The following is a 20,408-nucleotide window of genomic DNA, read 5'->3' on the forward strand; positions in this document are numbered from 1 at the left end:
GCACACAGACCTAACCACAGGATCCCTCAGGATGGAGGCCACTCCTATATTGCTTTCAGTAGATGGTATCCCAGGAATTGAAAGGGCTTGGGAGACTTCCTTAGGGATTGGCCTAACCTGAGGTGAGGATGTGACCTCATATAGGTCAGCAGTGCCAGCCGACCCTACATGGAGCCACAGCCTAAACCCTATGGACCTCCGAGGCCCAGCCTTAGGTGGACAGCAGCCAGATGGGTGGCACCACACCCTTGGTCTCCTTCCAGGCTCTGCCTTCCAAGTCCACCTGCCTCCTCCCCGGCTGCCTGTGGACCCCATCAGGAGAGTGGCCTTGGGGCCTCCGTTCCAGCAAAGCTCAGCGCCCAGTCCTATTCCCTGCCACCGCTGTCTGACCTGCCGCCTGCCCCCTGCCCCCTGTGGACATTCCGCCTGTCTTTCTCAGGGCCTGCTGTGAGGCCCGTTCACTGCTCTGCCCAGCCCTTAGCCATCAACCCAGCGCCTGGTGAGGGAGGAGGGCATTCAAGCACACAGGCTTCTGGGTCTGGGGAGTTGGCCTGCTCACCTTCTGGAGGTCACACTTGGCAGGATCCCACTGCAACCTGGACTTACAGTTCTTTGGGCATCTGCCCATTTTCCCAATAAGATACCAGACAAGGTCCAGTCATCTGCTGTCCCGCCTACTGACTGCCCCAGGCACAGGGTTCTGCCTGGCCAGATGGCACCCCATCTCCTAGCATCACCGTCCCAGTGTGGGAGAACTCACTGTGCTGGGCCCCAGCTGACCCCAGAGCTGTAAACAATGGGGGTCAGGTCACTGCTTCCCCACACCCTTCCGCTGTGCTGTGCTGTGCTCACTTCCTTCCTGCTGCTGCCTGAGGAAGTGTCCCTACCCTGGGACAGCCTGGCCTGGTCTTTGTTTCCCCAGGGCCTCCACCCTTGAAGCTTTCAAAGCCAGTGTCCTGTGGAGCCAGCATGGTGGTATAGGGACGCCACCCTCCCATGCCACGTCTTGGGCTCCTTGGTCCTCAGGGGCAGACTCCAGGGTATGTGCCCACTTCCCCCAGACGTCCAATTTCACAGCCTCTGTTAGGAAGGAGGCCTGGGCGTCAGGGAAGTGGGCCAGCAGGGTAAAGGCTGGGGGAAGGGGTTCGTTCCAAGTGATCTAAGGGGGTGTACATTTGTCCACACCTCGCTGGGGCCCTCCTGGGGCCAGCCACACATGGGCACCTACTTCCCACAGGTTGCAAGGAGGAGTGAGGATGTCACCCAGGAGTGTCCTCCAGCAGAACACGCTGCAGGCCGCTCCCAGCCCTTGCCCCCACCACCCGTCACAGTCACGCATCAGCATATTGTCTGTTCGTCAAACTGAGGATGCTTCCGCTCTCAGTGGAAAAGATTGACTCAGCTCCTGGAATTTCTCCCAATCCTTCCCAGACACCCCCTTCCCTTCACCACCTGCTTAGGGGAACCAGCCAAGCATCCCCCAAATAGTCTGACTCCCCAAACCCCCAACACCAGGACCCTTGCACTCTACTGGATCTTAGGATGGTCTCAACCTCCGGAAAGTTGGGGAGAAGAGCGTTCAGTGTTAAGGAAGCTTCCGGCCTGGGGGAGGCTGGCACCTGATGGGATCCCACAGCCTTCCTGTCGCTTGGCCCAGGTGGCCTGGGCAGGACCCAGGGGGGAAGGGTGGGGAGGATAGTCGGCCAGCAGGGCAGACCCGAGGGAAACAAGGTCAAAGCGGCCCCTCCCCCGCCATTCCTGGCCCTTTCCTCTAAGGGGCAGCAGGAAGTGAGGAGAGAGGGCTGGGGTGGGAGGCGGGAGGAGTAGGAGGGGATGGGGTTTATCAAGTCGCCGGCGGGCTGCCCACGGGGCAGCAGCTGGCGCGAGTGGCTGGACTGGAGAGGCTCTAACCTACGGAGCCGAGGACTCCCATACAGGTGAGCCCCGCGCAGGCGGCTGGTCTGCACCCCGCATCGGTGCGCTCTCAGCTCTGTTCCCTCCCTCGCCCCGGCTTGCGAGCGGCCGGAGTGGGCTGGTGCGACCCCGGCCCTTCCGGGAGCTGAGCACGGCACGGGGAGCGGATCTAGCAAGAGGCCAGGGGGTCTTGCTCCAGTCCAGCTGCAAGCCCGCTGCCCAGCGGAAGGGGTTTGCGGGGAGATGGGCTCAGGATACCGGGTGGAGGCCTGGGGCGCCCCTCTGGCAAGGCCAGTGTTCTCTGCGATCCCACCAGGACCTCCTGCAAGGGTGGCCGCCGCCTCCTCAGGGTTGAAAGGAAGCCTTGGGGGCTCCCACAGCCCCCCACCCTCATCCTCCGAGACTGGGCAGAAGGGGACGGGGGTCAAGGGGCTGGCCCGTCCCTGATGCATGTCGCTGGAAGGGGGGTGCCCTATCCCGAGGGCCCGCTGGCCTTACAGGCCCTCAACCCGCCGGCCAAGCTGAGACCCACTGCTCATGTTGCCAAGACAACCACGGCCTCAGCCCAGCCCAGAAAGGACTAAGAGGCGGTCGCTCGGCTCCCTTCCCCAGGCAAGCAGGGGGCGGGGCTCCCCTTCAGACCCTGGACGGGGGAGGGGAGCCCCGATCCACAGGGGTCTACTGTCCTGGGAGTCTGGAGATCGGCACTGGTTACCGTCCCCCTTTCCACACAAAGGGGCCCCCCGGCCGGGGCGACACTCGGGTGCAGAGCCAGATCCGCCGCTCCCCCCAAAGCCAGGCCGCAGGGCCCCACAGCACCTCCTCGCGGCTGAATGGGGGAATACCACCTCCTTTATTGCCTCCCCGATCCCCGTCCTTTATGCTACTGTCTCTTTAAGGGGCTGGCCGCGCCGCGGGCCGGGGAGGACTGTACCACCCGCACAGGCTGCGGGGGGTGTCTCGGCCTGACTGGCGTTGGGCGCTGAGACTCCAGGAGAAACCCCCGTCCGGAGGGGCCTCACGGCCCCATATGGGTCGCCCCTTTCATTGGAGGAGGATCCGGGGACGCTAGAGTCCAAAACCCCGCACTGGCGGCGCGAGCATGGGGCGCGCCTTCCCGCCCCGGCCGCCAGGCCTGCCCCGGGCCCGCCTCCGCGCAGGATTCTTAAAGGGCCCTCGAGCCGGGGGCGGAGCCAGCAGAGGCGCCGAGCCGGGCCGCGTCTGGGCGAGCGGCCGGAGTGGGCTGGGCCGGGCCCAGGATGGCGGTGGCTGTGGCGCGGGTCCTGGAGGCACCCGGCGCGAGGTGAGGGCGGGCGATGCCAGCCTGGCGGCTCTCTCCCCGCGGGCTGGGCTCCGAACCCCCAGGGAGGCGGCCCAGGGACCCCAGCCCCACCGGGCCGGGCTCGGGCCCCACGTGCGGGGCGGGGGCGGGGTCCCGCACAAAGGCCCGGCGGAGGGGGCTCTACCCGACCCGCCTGGCGGGGGGCGCGCGTTCCCGGGGGCTGCGGAGGGAAGGGCCGGCCGCGGGCGCCGCCGTGGGAGGTCCGCTGCCCCTTTGTCCCCGCGGGGCCTCGCGGGGCCGGGGAGAGGGACCGCCTGGAGACAAAGTCCTGACAGCCCCGCTGGCCCGGGCGGTGCGCTCCAGCCCGCGGGCCGCTGCCGGGGCCCCGGGGCCTCCCCCGATGCTAGCGCTTCTCGGGACCGAGAGCTCTTCACCGGGTGCCGTGGGCCTCGGGTCTGGGCGCTGCGAAGCGATGGGGGAGGGGGGCGGGCATCTGAGCGCCTCGGCAGCGAGTCCATAGCTCGACTCGCCCAGTTCTCAGGGGTCACAGACCTAACAGGTCCTTTCCCAGCCGAGGCCGCTGCTTAGCGCCTGCCGTGAGCGCCCGGGGTCGTGCTTGCCCCGCGGTGGCCTGTGGTCTCAGACCTGTGACAGCCGGGTCCCAGGGTCTGACAGCGTGGGCTTCGGCTGGTGGATGGGCTCGCGGCCGCACCTCCGGGCTCTCTGGGCTCACTTGCTCTCTCTCACCCTTTCCTCAGCTCCTGAGCCGGTGCCAGGCAGGTGACACCGCTTCCTGCAGCCCCCAGCATGTGGGCAGGCCTGAGCCCCGCCATCATCCTGGCCCTGGCCCTGGCGTTGGCGGTAGCACGGGCCAAGGAGCTCAAGCCCACAGCGACGCCCATCTTCACCGGCCGGCCCTTCGTGGTGGCATGGGACGTGCCCACGCAGGACTGTGGCCCACGCCTCAAGGTGCCGCTGGACCTGGAGGAGAAGGCCTTCGACGTGCAGGCCTCCCCTAACGAGGGCTTCGTGGACCAGAACATCACCATCTTCTACCGGGAGCGGCTAGGCCTGTACCCTTACTTCGATTCGGAGGGGAAGCCGGTGCACGGTGGGGTGCCCCAGAATGACAGCGTCCTGCGGGCGCACCTGGACATGCTGCAGGAGCGCGTGGAGCACTACATTCGCAGGCAGGAGCCCGCAGGCCTGGCGGTCATCGACTGGGAGGACTGGCGGCCCGTGTGGGTGCGCAACTGGCAGGACAAGGACGTGTACCGCCAGCTGTCGCGCCAGTTGGTGGCCAGCCGCCACCCCGACTGGCCGCCAGACCGCGTCAGCAAGCAGGCGCAGTATGAGTTCGAGTTCGGCGCTCGCGAGTTCATGCTGAGGACGCTGCGCTCCGCCAAGAGATTTCGGCCCCAGCACCTCTGGGGCTTCTACCTCTTCCCCGACTGTTACAACCACGACTACATGCAGAACTGGGAGACCTACACCGGCCGCTGCCCCGACGTGGAGGTCTCCCGAAACGACCAGCTGGCCTGGCTGTGGGCCGAGAGCACGGCCCTCTTCCCCTCTGTCTACCTGGACGAGGCGCTCGCTTCCACGGCCCATGGCCGCAACTTCGTCAGCTTTCGCGTCCAGGAGGCCCTCCGTGTCGCTCGCACCCACCACGCCAGCCACGCGCTCCCAGTCTACGTCTTCACGCGGCCCACCTACAGCCGCCGTCTCACGGGCCTTAGCCAGGTACGCACCTCCCGGGGCCCTGCCCTCCTCCTCGGGAGCCGCTGCAGTCTGAGTCCCCGAGGGCCTCCTGCCCCCCCTGCACTGGCTACCTCCCCTCCCCTCAGTCTCTCTAGATCGAACCTGGTGAAAGGGTAGCATCGTTATCTCCATGTTGCAGATAAGAAAGTCAAGGCCCAGACGTGCTGAGAATCGACCCCAAAGCCTGCCAGGAAGCCCAGGACAGAGCAGGGGCCTGGGTGTGGGCGTGGGCAGCTGGTTGGGTCTCTCTTGGTAGAGGCATCCTAGGCTCCAGAAAGGAGGCCCAAAGAGGGGGTGGAAATGGCTTAAACACCTAAGAGAGAGTGAAATGGGGCCCGTGTCTGAGAGTGAGAGGGGAGGACTGGGCTGGGGGAAGGTCACCAAGTCAGAACAGGAGGGACCTGCCCACCTGTGTGCCCTCCTCCCTGTGGCCTCAGCCCCCAGTGCCCACTGTCCCCACAGATGGATCTCATCTCCACCATTGGCGAGAGCGCCGCCCTGGGCGCAGCCGGGGTCATCCTCTGGGGCGACGCAGGCTTCACCACCAGCATGGTAAGTGACCCTCCAGCCTTCCCGCCTGCAGGCTCTGCAGGAGCAGGGTGAGTGTTCAGGCTTTTGGCTGCCAACCTCAAGGTGGGCAAACCTAGTCTGGCCCCCTTGTCTGTCTCCTACCCAAGACCTCCCTGGTGCCAACAGAGAAGACAAGGCCTCTTCCCCTGCTCCCAGGAACAGGGACGTGCTGTCCTGAACCCTTCCCTGCTGCCCTGCAGGCTCCAGCCTCTGCCCCTACCCCCTCAGTAGGCACAGGGACAGGGAGGGCTCAGGCACAACCGCATGTATACATGTGTCACTGGTTCAAGAAGGTGCGGGCACGACATCGTGGGCACAGTGTCCGTCTGGGTCTGGGCGAAGGCAGCTGACCTGATTCCTGGCCTCTGCCCCCAGGAGACGTGCCAGTACCTCAAGGACTACCTGATGCGGGTGCTGATCCCCTATGTCGTCAACGTGTCCTGGGCCGCCCACTATTGCAGCTGGGCCCAGTGCCACGGCCACGGGCGCTGCGTGCGCCGAGACCCCAGCACCAACACCTTTCTGCACCTCAGCGCCAGCAGCTTCCGCCTAGTGCCCAGCCACACGCCGGGTGAGCCCCCGCTGCGGCCAGAGGGGGAGCTCAGCTGGGCCGACCTCGACCACCTGCAGAAGCACTTTCAATGCCAATGCTACTTAGGCTGGGGTGGCGAGCAATGCCAATGGGACCGTGGGCGGGCAGGCGGGGGTACCAGGGGGGCCTGGGCTGGGTCCCACCTCACTGGCCTGCTGGCCGCGGCAGCCCTAGCCCTCACCTGGACTTTGTAGGAATCTCCCACCTGGCTTCGGGCAAGCTGGCCTCTGCCACAAGGGCTCTGCCAGGCATGTAGGAGCCTGCACAGGGTGGACAAATGAGCCCAGAGGGGGCAGAGCCCCTGGGATGCCTGGAGGGATCCCCATCCGCTCTCACCCCCTGTTCTAAGGGGGAGGGGCAGTCCCTTGGGGGACCCCTTCTGTCCCTGCCAGAGGAAGAGGGGCATGGCCCACTCCCCTGCTCTTGGGTAGTTTATTATTATTATTTCGAGGTCTCTTTTGTAAATTAAATATAAAACAACTGCTTCTGTGCTTGGATTGCCTGCCCCTGGGCCAGGGCCTGTGAGTGAGTACAATCTTCCGTGAGGTTGGCGCCCAGCTCTGTCCCTGTGATGCCTGTTAGGGACTTCTTGTCGGTAAATGTGTCACTGGGACCAGGGCCTGCAGCCCCCTCTGCAGCTGTCCTGCTGGGACGGGGCCCTGGGAGTGGAGGGCTCGTGCCCCCGCCCCCCGTGCTCAGAGCCTTGCTTTCTCCGGATTGACTGGAATGCAGTGGAGCCCAGCCTCCTGTGAGGGACGCCTCGCTGCTTCTGGCCCTGCATCCTGGCTGGGCTGGTGCCGGCTGCCTCGCCCGCCCACCCAGGGAGAGACGGGAGTGGCTGTTTGATGTTCCCCAGCTGGGCAAGTAACCAGACCACCTCTCCCTCCATTCCCACAGCTCCCGGGCAGTGGGCTCCAGCCACACCCCTCACCCCTCACTCCTCTGGGCCACAGTCCTCCACTGGGTATGGTCGGAGGAGGCAAGAAGGGATTGGGGTCTGGATTCTGAAGTCCCGTCCCTGTCGCACTGCAGTCGCCTGATGGGGCAAGGGGGGTACCCAGGGCCTGGGAGCAGAGACATCCTCCAGGTCAGCCCTGTTCTGCCCCCGGGAGAGCAGGAGCCGTTGGAGCAGTCAGACCTGCTCTGCCCTGCGCCACTCCCTGCCCCCAAAGGGAGTTCCCTGGGTGGGTCCCCCGGGCCTCAGCCACCCCACCCGCACCCGGTGCCCCTGTCCTCGTCACGATGACTCAGCGCCAGGAACGGAGCAGGGGCAAAGGTGGAGGAAGCTGAACGCCGCGGAGATGCCAGCACAGGGCTGGATGTGGCCAGGCCTCTATCAGGCAGAGGCAGGAGGGGCACCCGGAGCCGCACAGCCTGGCTGCCGAGGGTGGTGCCCGTCTCCTTGCTCCGTAAACAGCACACGCACCTGCCAGCACCAGGCCAGCTGCAAGGGATGCGGCCGGGAATCACCATGGAAACTGCTCCCTGTCCCTGTGCGGATGGCAGCATAGAGGGAGGTGCACACTGGACATGAAGACCCAGGAGAGCGCTCCCCAGAGAAGCAGGGGGTCGTGGTTAGGGGAGCAGAGCCTGCGAAAGCAAGTGCCACTGAGTCAGTGTCCACTCAGGCTGTCAAGCCAACCTTGTCCCTCCGCCTGGTGATGGCAGAGAACAGAGAGAAGGGGCTGTGGTCGCCCTGGGAGGGCAGTGTCAGCCCCTGGTGGAGGAGGGTCCCGAGGTGAAAGGGTTCCCGGAGCTCCTGGCGGCGGTGGGGACAGACCTGCTAGAGAGAAGATTCGGGCGTTGGTGAATGAGACCATGAGATGATGGAGCCAGCAGAGAGAGGGCAGCTTTGACCGCCCCGCACAGATGTAATCCAACTCACATCAACCTCCCAACCCCGGTGACGCAGGCACACCTATGACCCCTCCCATGGGGCTGGGACTGTCCTACCTATGTAGCTATGATGTCTGCATACACATAGCTCCCTACATGCGAAGCTCTGGTCCCCCACCCGTGTGACCTCCTTTACACACTCTGACCCCTCCATACTGACCTGTGAGCACCTCCCATCACCCCCAGGGGGACCTGGATGACACCTGGGGAAAGTGCAGCCAGGAGATGGCCAGGTGGGGGCGTGGGGAGTGAGGTGACCAGGCCTGAGGTGTGCCCAGCGAAGAGAGCAGGCAGGTCTGGACCTGGAAGCTGGCTCACCTGTGAGCAGCTTAAGAATTACATTTCTTAAGAAGAATCAGTTCTGCATCCTGAGCCTCTGGATTGGCCTGAGATGGTTATCAGATGTGTGGCCTGGACAGTGGACTGCAAGGTCAGTTCACGTCTGGTGCTCTGGGGATGGGAGTCCAGGGGGTAAGCAGAGGGTCGTCTAGGGATCTGAGGTAGATCTAGGCCTTGATGCAGGACAGGAAAGTTCAAAACCTTAAGGTCGCAGGCCAGGTAAGACAGAAAGCAGTCCTCCCTCACGGCTCAACCTACTTGATTGTGGTATTTAACAGCTTGACTATAGTGACTCCATTTTACTTCCTCACTCTATTCCTCGGACCCCAGACACACGTCACTTGGACCAGACCCACCCCGCAGAAGCTAGCTGTGGGTGGGGCCTGGGGTGGGGCAGGGCCGCAGGCACCCGCTGCTTTCTGCTGTTCATGGGAGCTTCTCCCTTGCACCGAGTCAGCCAGAATGCTCGCCTGCTGGTTGGCTGGATTGTGCCAAGCGCAGCACTAGTTCTCCGGGGGCAGCAGGAGGCAGCACGGAGCCTCAGCGCGAGGGGTCCAGGCTGCCCTGGGCCTGATGCTCGTCGCTCTGGCACTCAGCAGCCACCGCGTCTGGCAGAGCCTGTGCTCGGCTTGCCGCTGACTTGCCCACAGCACCCTGGGCCCTCCGCTCCTTCAGCCGTGCCAGCCTGGAGGACCCCGCCCAGGCGGCAGCCAGCTGTGCCACTGCTCTGGTGGCCACCATGCCACTGGCTCAGGCTCAGACCAGGCTGCAGACCCAGGCAGCACTTGAACCTGAGCCAGGGACCTGCTGTTCCTCCACCGCCCTGGCAGGCAAGCCTGGGCCTGCGCACCCAGTAGGTGTCAATCGCTAGTTTCTGACTCAGCCAACAAGTGGAATCATAAGGAATGAACAGGCGTGTGGTCACCCGACAGGCCTCACAGTCACAAGACACCAGCGTCCCACACTCACACTCACACTCACACACACACTCGCATGCACACACACACTCACACACACACACACACTCACACTCACACACACACTCACACACACACACACACTCACACACACTCACACTCACACACACACACACTCACACTCACACACTCACACTCACACACACACTCACTCACACTCACACACACACACACACACTCACACTCACACACACACACACACTCTCTGCTGGTTTGTGCTGAGGCCCCAACGGCCACTAGCTGGGGCTTCAGACACAGCCGCTGACCCAGCAAATGGACAAGGTGACAGCACAGCCCTGACTTCATGAACACAGTGCCTTTCAGACACAGGTCCCTAAAGCTAGGCAGGGGCCTAGACCACAGGCCTTTAGAGGCCCATCAATGTTTGATTTTTTAATAGAAGAAAGATATATAAATAATGAATATGGAATGGATTCAGGATTCAGCCTGGAGTGTGTTTGCCTTTATACCAATATACTTGTAAAATATATATATTTTTAATTTTTTATTCAATCCCCCACCAGGGCACATAAAAGAATCAACCAATGAATGCATAAATAAGTAGAACAACACGTCGATGTCTCTCTCCTTTCCTCTCTCTCTAAAATCAATAAATGAAATATTAAAAAAAATTTTTTTTTGCCCAGCCAGCATGGCTCTGGTTGAATATAGACCTGTGAACCAGGAGGTCATGGTTGGATTCCCAGTCAGGGACCATGACCAGGTAGTGGGCTCGATCCCCAGTAGGGGGCGTGCAGGAGGCAGCCAATCAATGATTGTCTCTCATCACTGATGTTTCTATCGCTCCCCCTTCTTCTCTAAAATCAATAAAACTATTTTTTTTAAAAAAAAGAACAAAAATGTTTTTTAGGAAGGGGCCCACCCACAAAGGCAAAAGTGCCCAGGGCCCCAAATGTCCTCGTGCAGCCATGTGGGGGGCAAGTACCTCCCTGGGTATCAGCCCCAAGATGCCCAGATGCCAGTACCACACAGGCCTGCCCCCTGCACTGCCTCCACCCCCACCCCCACCCCCACCCCAGCCCAAATAAAGCCACAAAGCCCTGCCCTAGTGCTGACTGGGGTGGTGGGGGGGCACTTCCGGCCCAGGCCCCACCCCCTGCTGAGGGCACTTTGCTGGGGGTGGTGAGGTGGCTCTGCGGGAGGGCCTGGCCCAGCCCTCCAACCCAGGGCCCACCCCGCAGCCCGCCCCCAGACTGGGTGGGGTGACCCCTACACAAGCTCCGAGTTGCCAGCAGCAGCTGCTTCCTCCTAGACTCAGAGAGTCCCACACCCCGGAGTCGGGAAGTCGGGAAGCTTGGAGGATGAGGATGAGGCCCGTCAGCCCTGAGGTCAGCAGGGACGAGCGGGCAGACTGGGGGTGTGCAGGAGGCTGTTCTCGGCCCCTGAGCATCACCCCCCCCACACCCCACCCCACCCCCGTGGCTGGCGGGGATTCCTGAGGGGAGAGACAGGAAGGGCCCGGCCCCACCAGTCCGTCAGCATGGGGCCGGCTGGCTCTCTGCTCTCTCCTCAACAGCTGTCCTGGCTCCTGTGCCCCTTGGGGAAGTGGGGGGGGGGCCTAGGCAGGGCAAGGCCTGTCCCGAGAGAACTCAGATGTGCCTCCAGCCCTCTCCCTGGCCCCCTGACTTCCCTGCGCCCTGCCAGTCAGTGTCGCCTGGTCAGAGCAGGGCTGGACTGAGCGACGGACTTGCCCGCCTCCCCAGCTGGGTGGGAGAGTTCAAGGCCCGCTCTCAGCTCTGCCTCCCCTGGCCAGGTTTCCCGAGGCCTGCCCTGTGCCCTGGCAGCCCACCTGCGTCCCAGCTGCGCCCTCTTCCTGACCCTGCTCGGCATGGCCGCGGGCTCCAGGGGCCCCGTGGTGCCCAGCCAGCCCTTCACCACCGTCTGGAACGCCAACACGCAGTGGTGCCTGGAGAGGCACGGCGTGGACGTGGACGTCAGTGTCTTCGACGTGGTGGCCAACCCAGGGCAGACCTTCCTGGGCCCGGACATGACCATCTTCTACAGCTCGCAGCTGGGCACCTACCCCTACTACACGGCAGCCGGGGAGCCCGTGTTCGGCGGCCTGCCCCAGAATGCCAGCCTGGACGCCCACCTGGCCCGCGCGTACCACGACGTCCTGGCGGCCATGCCTGCCTCTGACTTCTCGGGGCTGGCGGTCATCGACTGGGAGGCCTGGCGCCCACGCTGGGCCTTCAACTGGGACACCAAGGACATTTATCGGCAGCGCTCGCGGGCGCTGGTTCAGGGGCGGCACCCGGACTGGCCGGCTCCTTGGGTGGAGGCAGCAGCCCAGGCCCAGTTCCAGAGCGCCGCCCAGGCCTGGATGGTGGGCACCCTCAGGCTGGGCCAGGCCCTGCGGCCCCGCGGCCTCTGGGGCTTCTACGGCTTCCCTGGCTGCTACAACTACGACTTCCTAAACCCCAACTACACAGGCGAGTGCCCGCCAGGCGTCCGCGCCCAGAACGACCAGCTGGGCTGGCTGTGGGCCCAGAGCCGTGCCCTCTACCCCAGCATATACCTTCCCGCGGCGCTGGCGGGCACAGGGAAGGCACAGATGTACGTGCGGCACCGAGTGGGTGAGGCGTTCCGTGTGGCTGTGGGTGCTGGGAACCCCAGTCTGCCGGTGCTGCCCTACGTCCAGATCTTCTATGACATGACCGACCGCTTTCTGTCCCTGGTGAGTCTCCTGTGACCCTGCCCACCTTTCAGCCCCTCCTCAGGCGTTAGGCCCAGCAACTGATGCCACACAGCCTGGTGGCACTTTCCTCCCTTCATTCTCACATCCTTTGAACACCTGTTGTGTGCCAAGGTCTGTGCCAGGACACAGTCTCCGCCTGCATGGCACACAGGCTAGAGCGGGACAGGCTGGCCTCTGGCCCCAGGGCCAGGGCTGCCCCAGGCGGGGAATGTGAACTGTTGGGCTCATCCAGGGGTGTTCCAGTGCTGCCTGGGGAGGGAGGGGGGGACCACAGAGCCACTCTGTCCTTCTCCCCAGGACGAGCTGGAGCACAGCCTGGGGGAGAGCGCGGCCCAGGGAGCAGCGGGAGTGGTGCTCTGGGTGAGCTGGGAGAACACGAAAACCAAGGTGAGCTCAGGCGTGGGGCGGGGGGCCGAGGTCGGCTGGGGAGACCCGGGCCCATCCTTTCTACCCCTGCAGTCCTGCTGGCTGGCCAGTGAGGGCCTTGGTGCCCTAGGTGGGCCCAGCATGGCCCAGTGTCGCTGACACGCCTCCTCCCGCCCAGGAATCATGCCAGGCCATCAAGGAGTACGTGGACACCACGCTGGGGCCCTTCGTCCTGAACGTGACCAGTGCGGCCCGTCTGTGCAGTGAGGCCCTGTGCTCCGGCCATGGCCGCTGTGCCCGGCGCCCCAGCCACCCCGAGGCCCTCCTCCTCCTCAACACCACCAGCTTCGCCATTGAACTCCCGCCTGGCGGTGGACCCCTGACCCTACGAGGTGCCCTTTCCCCTGAGGATCGGGAACGGATGGCGCTGGAGTTCAAATGTCACTGCTACCCGGGCTGGAGGGGAGCCTGGTGTGAGCAGCCCGGCATGTGGTAACTGGCCACACCCCAGGTGCACCACCCAGTCGTGTAACAGTGCGCTCTGGGCCTGGCCCAGGCTTTCCCAAGGGCAGGCCCAGCTACACAAGTTACGGCCACACTCGGGGGTACAGCCAGGAGCATCTGCCTGCCGTGCTCACATACTGCCTCGGAGTCTGCGGACCCCCTCGGGGTCTCAAACATCACCTCCAGAGACAGGGCAGCCCGTCCTACCACCCAGCCCTGTGCTGAGCATGTGGAGGGGCCTAACTCCTTCAGCCTAAGGCGCCGCTAGGAGGGCGCTGAGCAAGCCCGGAGGGAGCGCACTGTGCCAGGTGGCACCGCCATAACGGGAGCAGCTGGGATTCCCACCAGGCGTCTGCTTTAGGGTGGCGCCCCTGGCTGCGCCCGCGGGGATGGCCAGCAGCCCGAACCCCGTAAATAAAGCAGACAGACGTGCTTCTCACTCCGAAGAGCTGCTTATTGAGCGCCTGAAACGTGCCGCTCCGGACCCAGAGGGCACAGGAAGGCTCCTCTCCGACTGACGTCTGTCCCAGGGCGGCTACTTCCCAGGGTGGGACCCAACTTCCAGGAGGAAGCGCCACTGGCCCTTTCCACGCCTGACGGAGGCAGGAGGCCGGCGGGAGCCGAGACAGAGCGGCGCGGGGGCGAGGCCAGGGCGAGGCGGAAACGGAGGCAGCCGGAGGAAGGGCCCGCGCCCGGCCCAGGTGGTAGCACGCGGGGCTCCGGCGGGGGCTCGGGGGAGCCGAGCTGGGGCGGGTCCTTAGCAGTGATGCATGGACCCAGAGCCTGGCCGGGGCGGGGCGTGGCCTGTGCGGGGAGGGGCCGTGTGGGCGTGGCCAACGGGAGGCGGGGGAGGCGGAGCAGGCGTTGAGCGTAGTGACGTGCAGGGAGCGGGGCGGGGCCCAGCGCCAGTGGGCGGGGCGGGGGCGGAGCCTGCGTCGGGTCAGCGTTAGGACGCATGGGCCCGGGGGAGGAGCCTGGCCGCCCCGGGAGACTCAGGACCAGGTGGGGCGCCGCGGGCCGTGACGGCTACAGTGCCTCCGCCGCGCCGCTAGGGGGCAGCGCGGACGGATGAAGGAGCCCGAGCCAGAGACAACGAGATCTGGAGCTGCGCGGAGCCGGACGCCGAGCATCCTGGAGCCCAGCTTCAACATGTCAGTACCGCCCCTTCCCCACGCGCGGCGTGCCCGTCACCCTTGTCCCCCGCGCTTCTGTCCGCTCTGCGCGTAAGGTCTCGTGGCTATGTCGCTCCTCTCGCTCTCCCCGCGTCTGGGGTTCCCTCCCGGAGCATGCGGAGCCACACCCAACCGCTGTCAAGTTTCCCCGAAGCCCCCACCCCCAAAACACCATGGTTCATGGCCCACTGGGAGGGAGGGGGAAACCGAGGCACAGGAGGGACAGGGCCGCCTGTCTCTGAGAACCCAGGAACCCCGCCCACGGTGGGGTGGGTTGGTACGAAGGGGTTAAACCCGCGGGGAAGCCTGGGGTTCCTGGTCTAGATGCAGATCTTGGGGCTCCCTCCCTCCTGGTCAAGGGGTGCGGCTGCTGCGGACGTGGCTGGTTGCAGGTGAGGGGCTCGGAGGTGGCTGGTTGCAGGTGAGGGGCTCGTAGCCTTCGGAGTGGACTGTGGCGTGAGCGGAGGGGCGAGCTGTTACTGACATTGGCCTCAAGCTCAGGGGGCTCCTGGGGGGCTGGGGAAGGGAGCCAGGACATCTCCTCTGGTGAGAAGGTGAGTAGAAGAGTGGGGAGCAGCGCGCCTCCCTCAACCCCCACCATATGCCAGAAATCCCCCCAACATGGACCCCTGCCTGCAGGGCTTGGGGCAGAATGGGCCAACAGTGGGGTTTGGGTGCAGGAGGTCGGGCCCCAACCTGGTGGCCGTTGGACCCCATGGATGTAGGAAGGAAGCTGTGGTCCTTATCTAGAGCGGCTACGGAAGACACCCCGGCCGATGGGGAGCCAGGCTCGCAAGAGCCCGGTGTGTGTGGCCGTGAGCAGGGCCCTGCTGGGGCCCCGTCTGAGGGGACAGTTGGCTCCATGACCCTCCGAAGTGTCCTGAGAGAGAAGGAGGTGTGATTGTGGACGCACAGGTGGACTGGAGCCATTCTGGCTTTAACGATGGAGAAGGGGCCATGAGCCAAGGAAAACAGGTGCCTCTAGAAGCCGGAAAAGGGCAAGGAAATGGGTTTTTTCCTGGAGCCCCCCGAAGGGCCCAGTCCTGCAGAACCTTCACTTCAGCCCAGGGAGAACCATTTCAGGTGTCTGCCCTCCCAAACTATTACAGGAATACCTTTGTAGTGCACGCACGTGTGCGCGCACGCCCTGAGCGGGGCGGGGCAGTGTTGGGGAGGGGCCGTGGCTGTGTGTCCCAGGCCAGGAAGCCCATCCAGGGAGGGGAACGAGCCTGACGGGTGAGTGAGTGGCACAGCAGCCCCCCCCCCCCCCCCGTCAGTTACGTGGCTGCATGGCCCACGGGGTGTGAAAGTGTGTCCTGGAATTCGGAGATGGGAGCAGCTCCCGGGGACAGCCGTGTTGCCTCCGGAAGGAGCCCTGGGTGGCTGTAAGCAAGGGGGTCATTGCGTCTGCTTTGCATGTTCTGCCTGATGGCCAGCCAGTCGCGATGCTGTAGGGCTAGATCAACTGTCCTGGGGAGGACAGCGCTGCAGCCAGAGCAGCCAGGACTCAGGCCTCGGCCTCCATCCAGCACGGGGCAGGACACCGGAACCCATCCCATTGAGTCCCGCCCCCCCGCCCCCCGGTATAGGTCCCTCCAGTTCGCCTGCACTATCAGGTGAGCTTGGGAACAAGGTGCAGGCCTCCACTCCTTTGTTCTAGGGCAGGGGTCGGCAAACTGCGGCTCGCGAGCCACATGCGGATCTTCGGCCCCTCCAGTGTGGCTCTTCCACAAAATACCACGTGCAGGCACGCACACACAGTGCGATTGAAACTTCGTGGCCCATGCGCAGAAGTTGGGATTTTGTGGAAGAGCCACACTCAAGGGGCCAAAGAGCCGCACGTGGCTCGCGAACCGCAGTTTGCCGACCACTGCTCTAGGGCACATGGCTCCCCGGGCACTCTGTCCACTCGTCCCTGCCCCAGCCCATCCTCCCTCCTGGCACAGCCCAGCCTGGCTGGTGTCCACAGCAGGAGCACCTTGTGGTCTGAGGAGAGGCCACTTCCTGGAGACCTTGGCCTGAACCCCCAGCCTGGCACTGAGCCACCTGCAACCTGAGATATGAGCCCGGCTCCCAGCCTGACCCTGACTTAGCTGAGCCGGAGCTGACTGAGCCTGGCAACCCCTCCCCTAGACCCTCCCCACTGGGTGGAGCTGATCTGAGTACCAGCGGGCGGCGAGCTGACTCTGGGTCCTGCCTGCCAGCTGGCGCTAACCCTGCGATCCAGGCTGGCCAAGCTGCCCCAGGATCCTGCACACCAACCAGAGTGGACCCGGAGCCCCAGGCCGGCTGCGCTGACCCCGGGTGCTGCATGCCGTCCAGAGATGACCCCCCTTCCTGGCTTGACTGAGCTGACCGTGGACCGCCCACACCAGCCAGAGGAGACCCGAGCCTCCGGCCTGGCTGCGCTGACCCTGGAGCCCGTGCACTGCCGACCTGAGCTCCTGGACGCCTGCGCCGACCTCATCAACGAGCAGTGGCCGCGCAGCCGCGCCTCCCGCCTGCATTCCCTGGGCCAGTCCTCCGACAACTTCCCCCTCTGCCTGATGCTGCTGAGCCCCCACCCCACGCCCGGGCACCCCCCCATTGTGGTGGGACATGCCCGCCTGTCGCGGGTGCTAGACCGGCCCCAGAGCCTCCTGGTGGAGACAGTGGTGGTGGCCCGGGCCCTGAGGGGCCGTGGCTTTGGCCGCCGCCTCATGGAGGGCCTTGAGGCCTTTGCTCGGGCCCGGGGCTTCCGCCGGCTGCACCTCACCACCCATGACCAGCTGCACTTCTATGCCCACCTGGGCTACCAGCTGGGGGAGCCGGTGCAGGGCCTGGTCTTCACCAGCCGACGGCTGCCCGCCGCTCTGCTCAGTGCCTTCTCCAGGGCCCCATGCCCCCGGCCGCCCTGCACGGCCCCTAGCCTGGCTGTCCACGCTGCCCCCAAAGCCTCCAAAGGGCCATTTTTGCCGCCACCCCCTCCCCTGCCTGAGCCCTTGGCCACCTCACCGCCCCCTCCACCCGGGCTCTCCCCACAAAGCCTGCTGGAGACAGGGTACCATGACCTGAGAGGAGACCCCATATTTTGGATGGAGAAGGACATCTGAGGGGCACCTGGGACAGGGCACCATCTTTCTGGTTCAGTGGACTCCCCAGGACAGTCGCAGCCTCAGCCCCTGGCCCCGGGGGCAGCTGAGTGCCGGTAGGCCCAGGACATGGCTCCCTGGCTGGGGCTCCAGGCTGTCAGTGTGGCTGAATAAAGGCTTCTGTTGGGTGTGGCTATGACAGTTGATTTGTTGACCCCCACCCTCGCCTCCCAGGCTCATCTTAGGTCCCGGACTCTGCCGGAGCCCACATCCACCTCTGCCGTGGACGGAGGGACTCCTGCCCTTTGCCCCTCCCACTCTGCCAGGCTCAGGAGGAAGGTGTCTGTTCTCTTCCACATCCACTCACTCGTCACCACTCCCTGAGCACCTACTGCGTGTCAGGCCCTGGGCTGGGCACAGGCAATGGGGAACTAGACCGACAGATAGGATCTTGACCCAAGGGGACAGAGAGATAGGGAGACAGACAGCCTACGGTGGCAGGATGCATGCTGGGACCGGGGGAGCCGGTGCCCTCACGCCACCTGGAGACCCAGGAGGCCTGGGGGTTGGGGGGAAGGGGGGGAGAGACCTGAGTGCTGAGTAGGTGAGGTGGGGCTGAGGGCTCTGGGGCAGGAAAGAAGCTGGGCGGGCGCAGGGAAGGAAAGGACTTGTGAGAGCTCTGGGTGGGGGTGGGGGGTCAGGGATGGAGAGCAGTAGGGGAACAGCCCAGGCCAGCGCAGGGTGTGGCTGCTCTGAGAGGCCTCCAGGACCCCTTGAGGGCCATGCTTTCCCCTCTGTGGGGAGGGGCTAGGGACGCTCTCCCCGCTTCCCCTGCTATGTGGAAGGCATGACCTTGGACTCTAAGCTCACACCCTCTCTCCTGCAGGTCCGTTCCTGGGGCAAGACCATGCAGCTGGGCGCGGCCCTGGTGCTCGGGGCGGCCCTGTGCCTGGGGTGTGGCCAGCCCCTGGCTGGGGCCCCTGAACACCCCTTCTCCGTGCTGTGGAACGTGCCCTCGGCACGCTGTAGGGCCCGCTTTGGTGTGCACCTGCCACTAGAGGCCCTGGGCATCACTGCCAACCGTGGGCAGAGTTTCCACGGGCAGAACATCACCATCTTCTACAAGAACCAGCTCGGCCTCTATCCCTACGTGGGGCCCAGGGGCACAGCTCACAATGGGGGCATCCCGCAGGCTGTGCTCCTTGACCGTCACCTGGCACGCGCTGCTTACCAGATCCGCCGCAGCCTGAGGCCTGGCTTTGCCGGCCTGGCAGTGCTGGACTGGGAAGAATGGTGTCCACTCTGGGCTGGGAACTGGGGCCGTCGCCGAGCCTACCAGGCGGCCTCGTGGGCGTGGGCACAGCAGGTATTCCCGCACCTGGGCCCCCAGGAGCAGCTCCGCAAGGCCCGGGTAGCCTTTGAAGAAGCAGCGCGAGCCCTGATGGAGGGCACCCTGCGGCTGGGCCGGGCCCTGCAGCCCCGGGGGCTCTGGGGCTTCTATCACTTCCCGGCCTGTGGCAATGCCTGGCACGGTATGGCTTCCAATTACACAGGCCACTGCCACCCAGCCGCCCGTGCCCGAAACACCCAACTGCATTGGCTCTGGGCCGCCTCCAGCGCCCTCTTCCCCAGCATCTACCTCCCGCCCAGGCTGCCGCCCGCTCACCACCAGGCATTTGTGCGACACCGCCTGGAGGAGGCCTTCCGTGTGGCCCGCTCTGGGCACCCCCACCCCCTGCCAGTCCTGGCTTATGCCCGCCTCACGCACCAGGGCTCTGGCAGGTTCCTGTCCCAGGTGAGTGAAAGCTGGTGTGCAGTGGGGAGGCCTGGCCCTGTGCTAGGAAGGTCTGGGCAGAAGACCTTGCCCAGGGGGGTGGGAAGGGGAGGGTCTGGTTCTGAGGGGGCGGTCCTGTCCTGGGCATCTGACAGGCATGGCTCTGCCCTGGAAGTCAAGGTCATGGGGAAGGCACAGCCAGCCTTTGGTGCCCTGATCTGAGGGGAGACATTCTCTGAGTGGAGGGCCGAGAAGCCATTCAGGGGCTCAGTGCCAAGGGGCCGTACTCTAGAGGTGGAATCAAATTGTGGCAGTGAGTCAGGAAAGTTTCTGGAAGGTGGAGGTAGACCCAGGTGGACTTGGCCAGCTCAGCCCGGGCTAAGCAGCTCTCTGCCTCCAGGATGACCTCGTGCGGACCATTGGTGTGAGCGCAGCGCTGGGGGCAGCCGGCGTGGTGCTCTGGGGGGACCTGAGCCTCTCCAGCTCCGAGGTGATCATTGCCCCCTCCAGCTGCCACACAGCCCATGCTGGGGGTCCCAGGCTGGGGGAGAGACCATGCCAGGGCCATGGAGCAGGCACACTGATGCGTCCCTCCCCTTTCCTCAGGAGAAGTGCTGGCACCTTCATGACTACCTGGTGGATACCCTGGGCCCCTATGTGATTAACGTGACCAGGGCGGCCACAGCCTGCAGTCACCAGCGGTGCCATGGCCATGGGCGCTGTGCCCAGCGAGACCCAGGACAGCTGGAAGCCTTCCTGCACCTGCAGCCAGATGGCAGCCGTGGAGCCTGGGAGCCCTTTAGTTGCCACTGTTACTGGGGATGGGCAGGCCCCACCTGCCAGGAGCCCAGGCCGACGCCAGGTCCTCAAGAAACAGCATAAAGCCAGCAGTCACCTGCTGTGACCCTCCTGTCCCTGCTGCCATTTCGCAGCCCTTGAGGATTCTGTCTCACTCTTGTTCTATTTAGCTTAACAGTCCTCTCATCCACACGCCCTACCCCCCATGGGATCCCTGGGGAGTGGAAGGGGCCAGAAAAAAATTTCCACTGTTTTAAAACCAGAGGCCCTCTGAGATCACCTGACCCCTGCTACAAAGGCAGCTGTCCTAGGGAGAGAGACAAGGTTCCAGATGGTTAGGGTGCCAGCCCAGGGCTCTGTTCCTACACATCACTGGGTCCATGGAGATGCCCAAGGAAGGGGACCTGTTCAAGGGCAGGTGGGTCTCAAGATCTTGACTAAGGTCTGTACGTGCTAAACTGCTGTCTGTACTTTGCTTTCATCATAAAGTCACTCTTTCCTTTGCTGCCTGAGGTTTGGCTGTTCTCTATGTTGTCTCACGCCCCATGCTCATCGAGGCGCGAGTGTCCGGCTGCAAGTGTCCTGCGTGGTGGGCGGCTTAGTTTCAAAGTTAAGGATTGTGCGCGTTTGCAGGTGGTGTGGGTGGGGAGGACACAGAGCATTGTGGGTGCAT

The 20,408-nt window shown here is 64.4% G+C and overlaps 3 protein-coding genes across 5 annotated transcripts; all 3 read left to right on the top strand.

Annotated features, from left to right (window-relative positions):
* The first annotated feature begins 1,792 nt into the window (after window positions 1-1,792).
* On the top strand, window positions 1,793-13,354 carry HYAL2 (hyaluronidase 2). Its single transcript, XM_081105893.1, has 9 exons — window positions 1,793-1,937; window positions 3,955-4,939; window positions 5,420-5,509; window positions 5,903-6,309; window positions 7,152-7,303; window positions 9,005-9,184; window positions 11,056-12,029; window positions 12,348-12,437; window positions 12,595-13,354. Exons 2-9 carry the CDS (start codon window positions 4,004-4,006, stop codon window positions 12,910-12,912), a joined length of 3,147 nt encoding a protein of 1,048 aa, XP_080962019.1. The 5' UTR covers window positions 1,793-1,937; window positions 3,955-4,003; the 3' UTR covers window positions 12,913-13,354.
* On the top strand, window positions 13,204-17,358 carry NAA80 (N-alpha-acetyltransferase 80, NatH catalytic subunit). Of its 2 annotated transcripts, none has more exons than XM_081105501.1 (3): window positions 13,204-13,621; window positions 13,973-14,071; window positions 16,297-17,357. In XM_081105501.1, exon 3 carries the CDS (start codon window positions 16,417-16,419, stop codon window positions 17,182-17,184), a length of 768 nt encoding a protein of 255 aa, XP_080961627.1. In that variant the 5' UTR covers window positions 13,204-13,621; window positions 13,973-14,071; window positions 16,297-16,416; the 3' UTR covers window positions 17,185-17,357. The 2 variants fall into 2 exon arrangements, with proteins under 2 accessions (XP_080961627.1, XP_080961626.1); XM_081105500.1 differs by having other exon boundaries at window positions 13,564-13,621; window positions 16,320-17,358.
* Window positions 13,564-20,247, top strand: HYAL3 (hyaluronidase 3). 2 transcript variants are annotated; one of them, XM_081105499.1, is made up of 5 exons: window positions 13,564-13,621; window positions 13,973-14,071; window positions 18,050-18,958; window positions 19,338-19,427; window positions 19,544-20,247. In XM_081105499.1, exons 3-5 carry the CDS (start codon window positions 18,071-18,073, stop codon window positions 19,817-19,819), a joined length of 1,254 nt encoding a protein of 417 aa, XP_080961625.1. In that variant the 5' UTR covers window positions 13,564-13,621; window positions 13,973-14,071; window positions 18,050-18,070; the 3' UTR covers window positions 19,820-20,247. The 2 variants fall into 2 exon arrangements, with proteins under 2 accessions (XP_080961625.1, XP_080961624.1); XM_081105498.1 differs by lacking the exons at window positions 13,564-13,621; window positions 13,973-14,071 and adding an exon at window positions 16,794-17,502.
* The last annotated feature ends 161 nt before the right edge of the window (window positions 20,248-20,408 follow it).

The sequence above is a fragment of the Myotis nattereri genome, assembly GCF_964212035.1.
Source record: "Myotis nattereri genome assembly, chromosome: 14".
Taxonomy (NCBI): domain Eukaryota; kingdom Metazoa; phylum Chordata; class Mammalia; order Chiroptera; family Vespertilionidae; genus Myotis; species Myotis nattereri.

Bases quoted from the DNA above. Each gene is read 5' to 3' on its own strand.
- HYAL2 (XM_081105893.1), top strand. From the start codon at position 4,004: ATGTGGGCAGGCCTGAGCCCCGCCATCATCCTGGCCCTGGCCCTGGCG. The intron at 6,310-7,151 runs GTAGGAATCTCC...GTCGCACTGCAG, and splicing joins CTAGCCCTCACCTGGACTTT to TCGCCTGATGGGGCAAGGGG. The intron at 9,185-11,055 runs GCAAGCCTGGGC...CCGCCTCCCCAG, and splicing joins TTCCTCCACCGCCCTGGCAG to CTGGGTGGGAGAGTTCAAGG.
- HYAL3 (XM_081105498.1), top strand. From the start codon at position 17,359: ATGACAGTTGATTTGTTGACCCCCACCCTCGCCTCCCAGGCTCATCTT. The intron at 17,503-18,049 runs GTGTCTGTTCTC...TCTCTCCTGCAG, and splicing joins CTGCCAGGCTCAGGAGGAAG to GTCCGTTCCTGGGGCAAGAC. The intron at 18,959-19,337 runs GTGAGTGAAAGC...CTCTGCCTCCAG, and splicing joins CTGGCAGGTTCCTGTCCCAG to GATGACCTCGTGCGGACCAT.
- NAA80 (XM_081105500.1), top strand. From the start codon at position 13,989: ATGAAGGAGCCCGAGCCAGAGACAACGAGATCTGGAGCTGCGCGGAGC. The intron at 14,072-16,319 runs GTCAGTACCGCC...CCTGCGATCCAG, and splicing joins CTGGAGCCCAGCTTCAACAT to GCTGGCCAAGCTGCCCCAGG.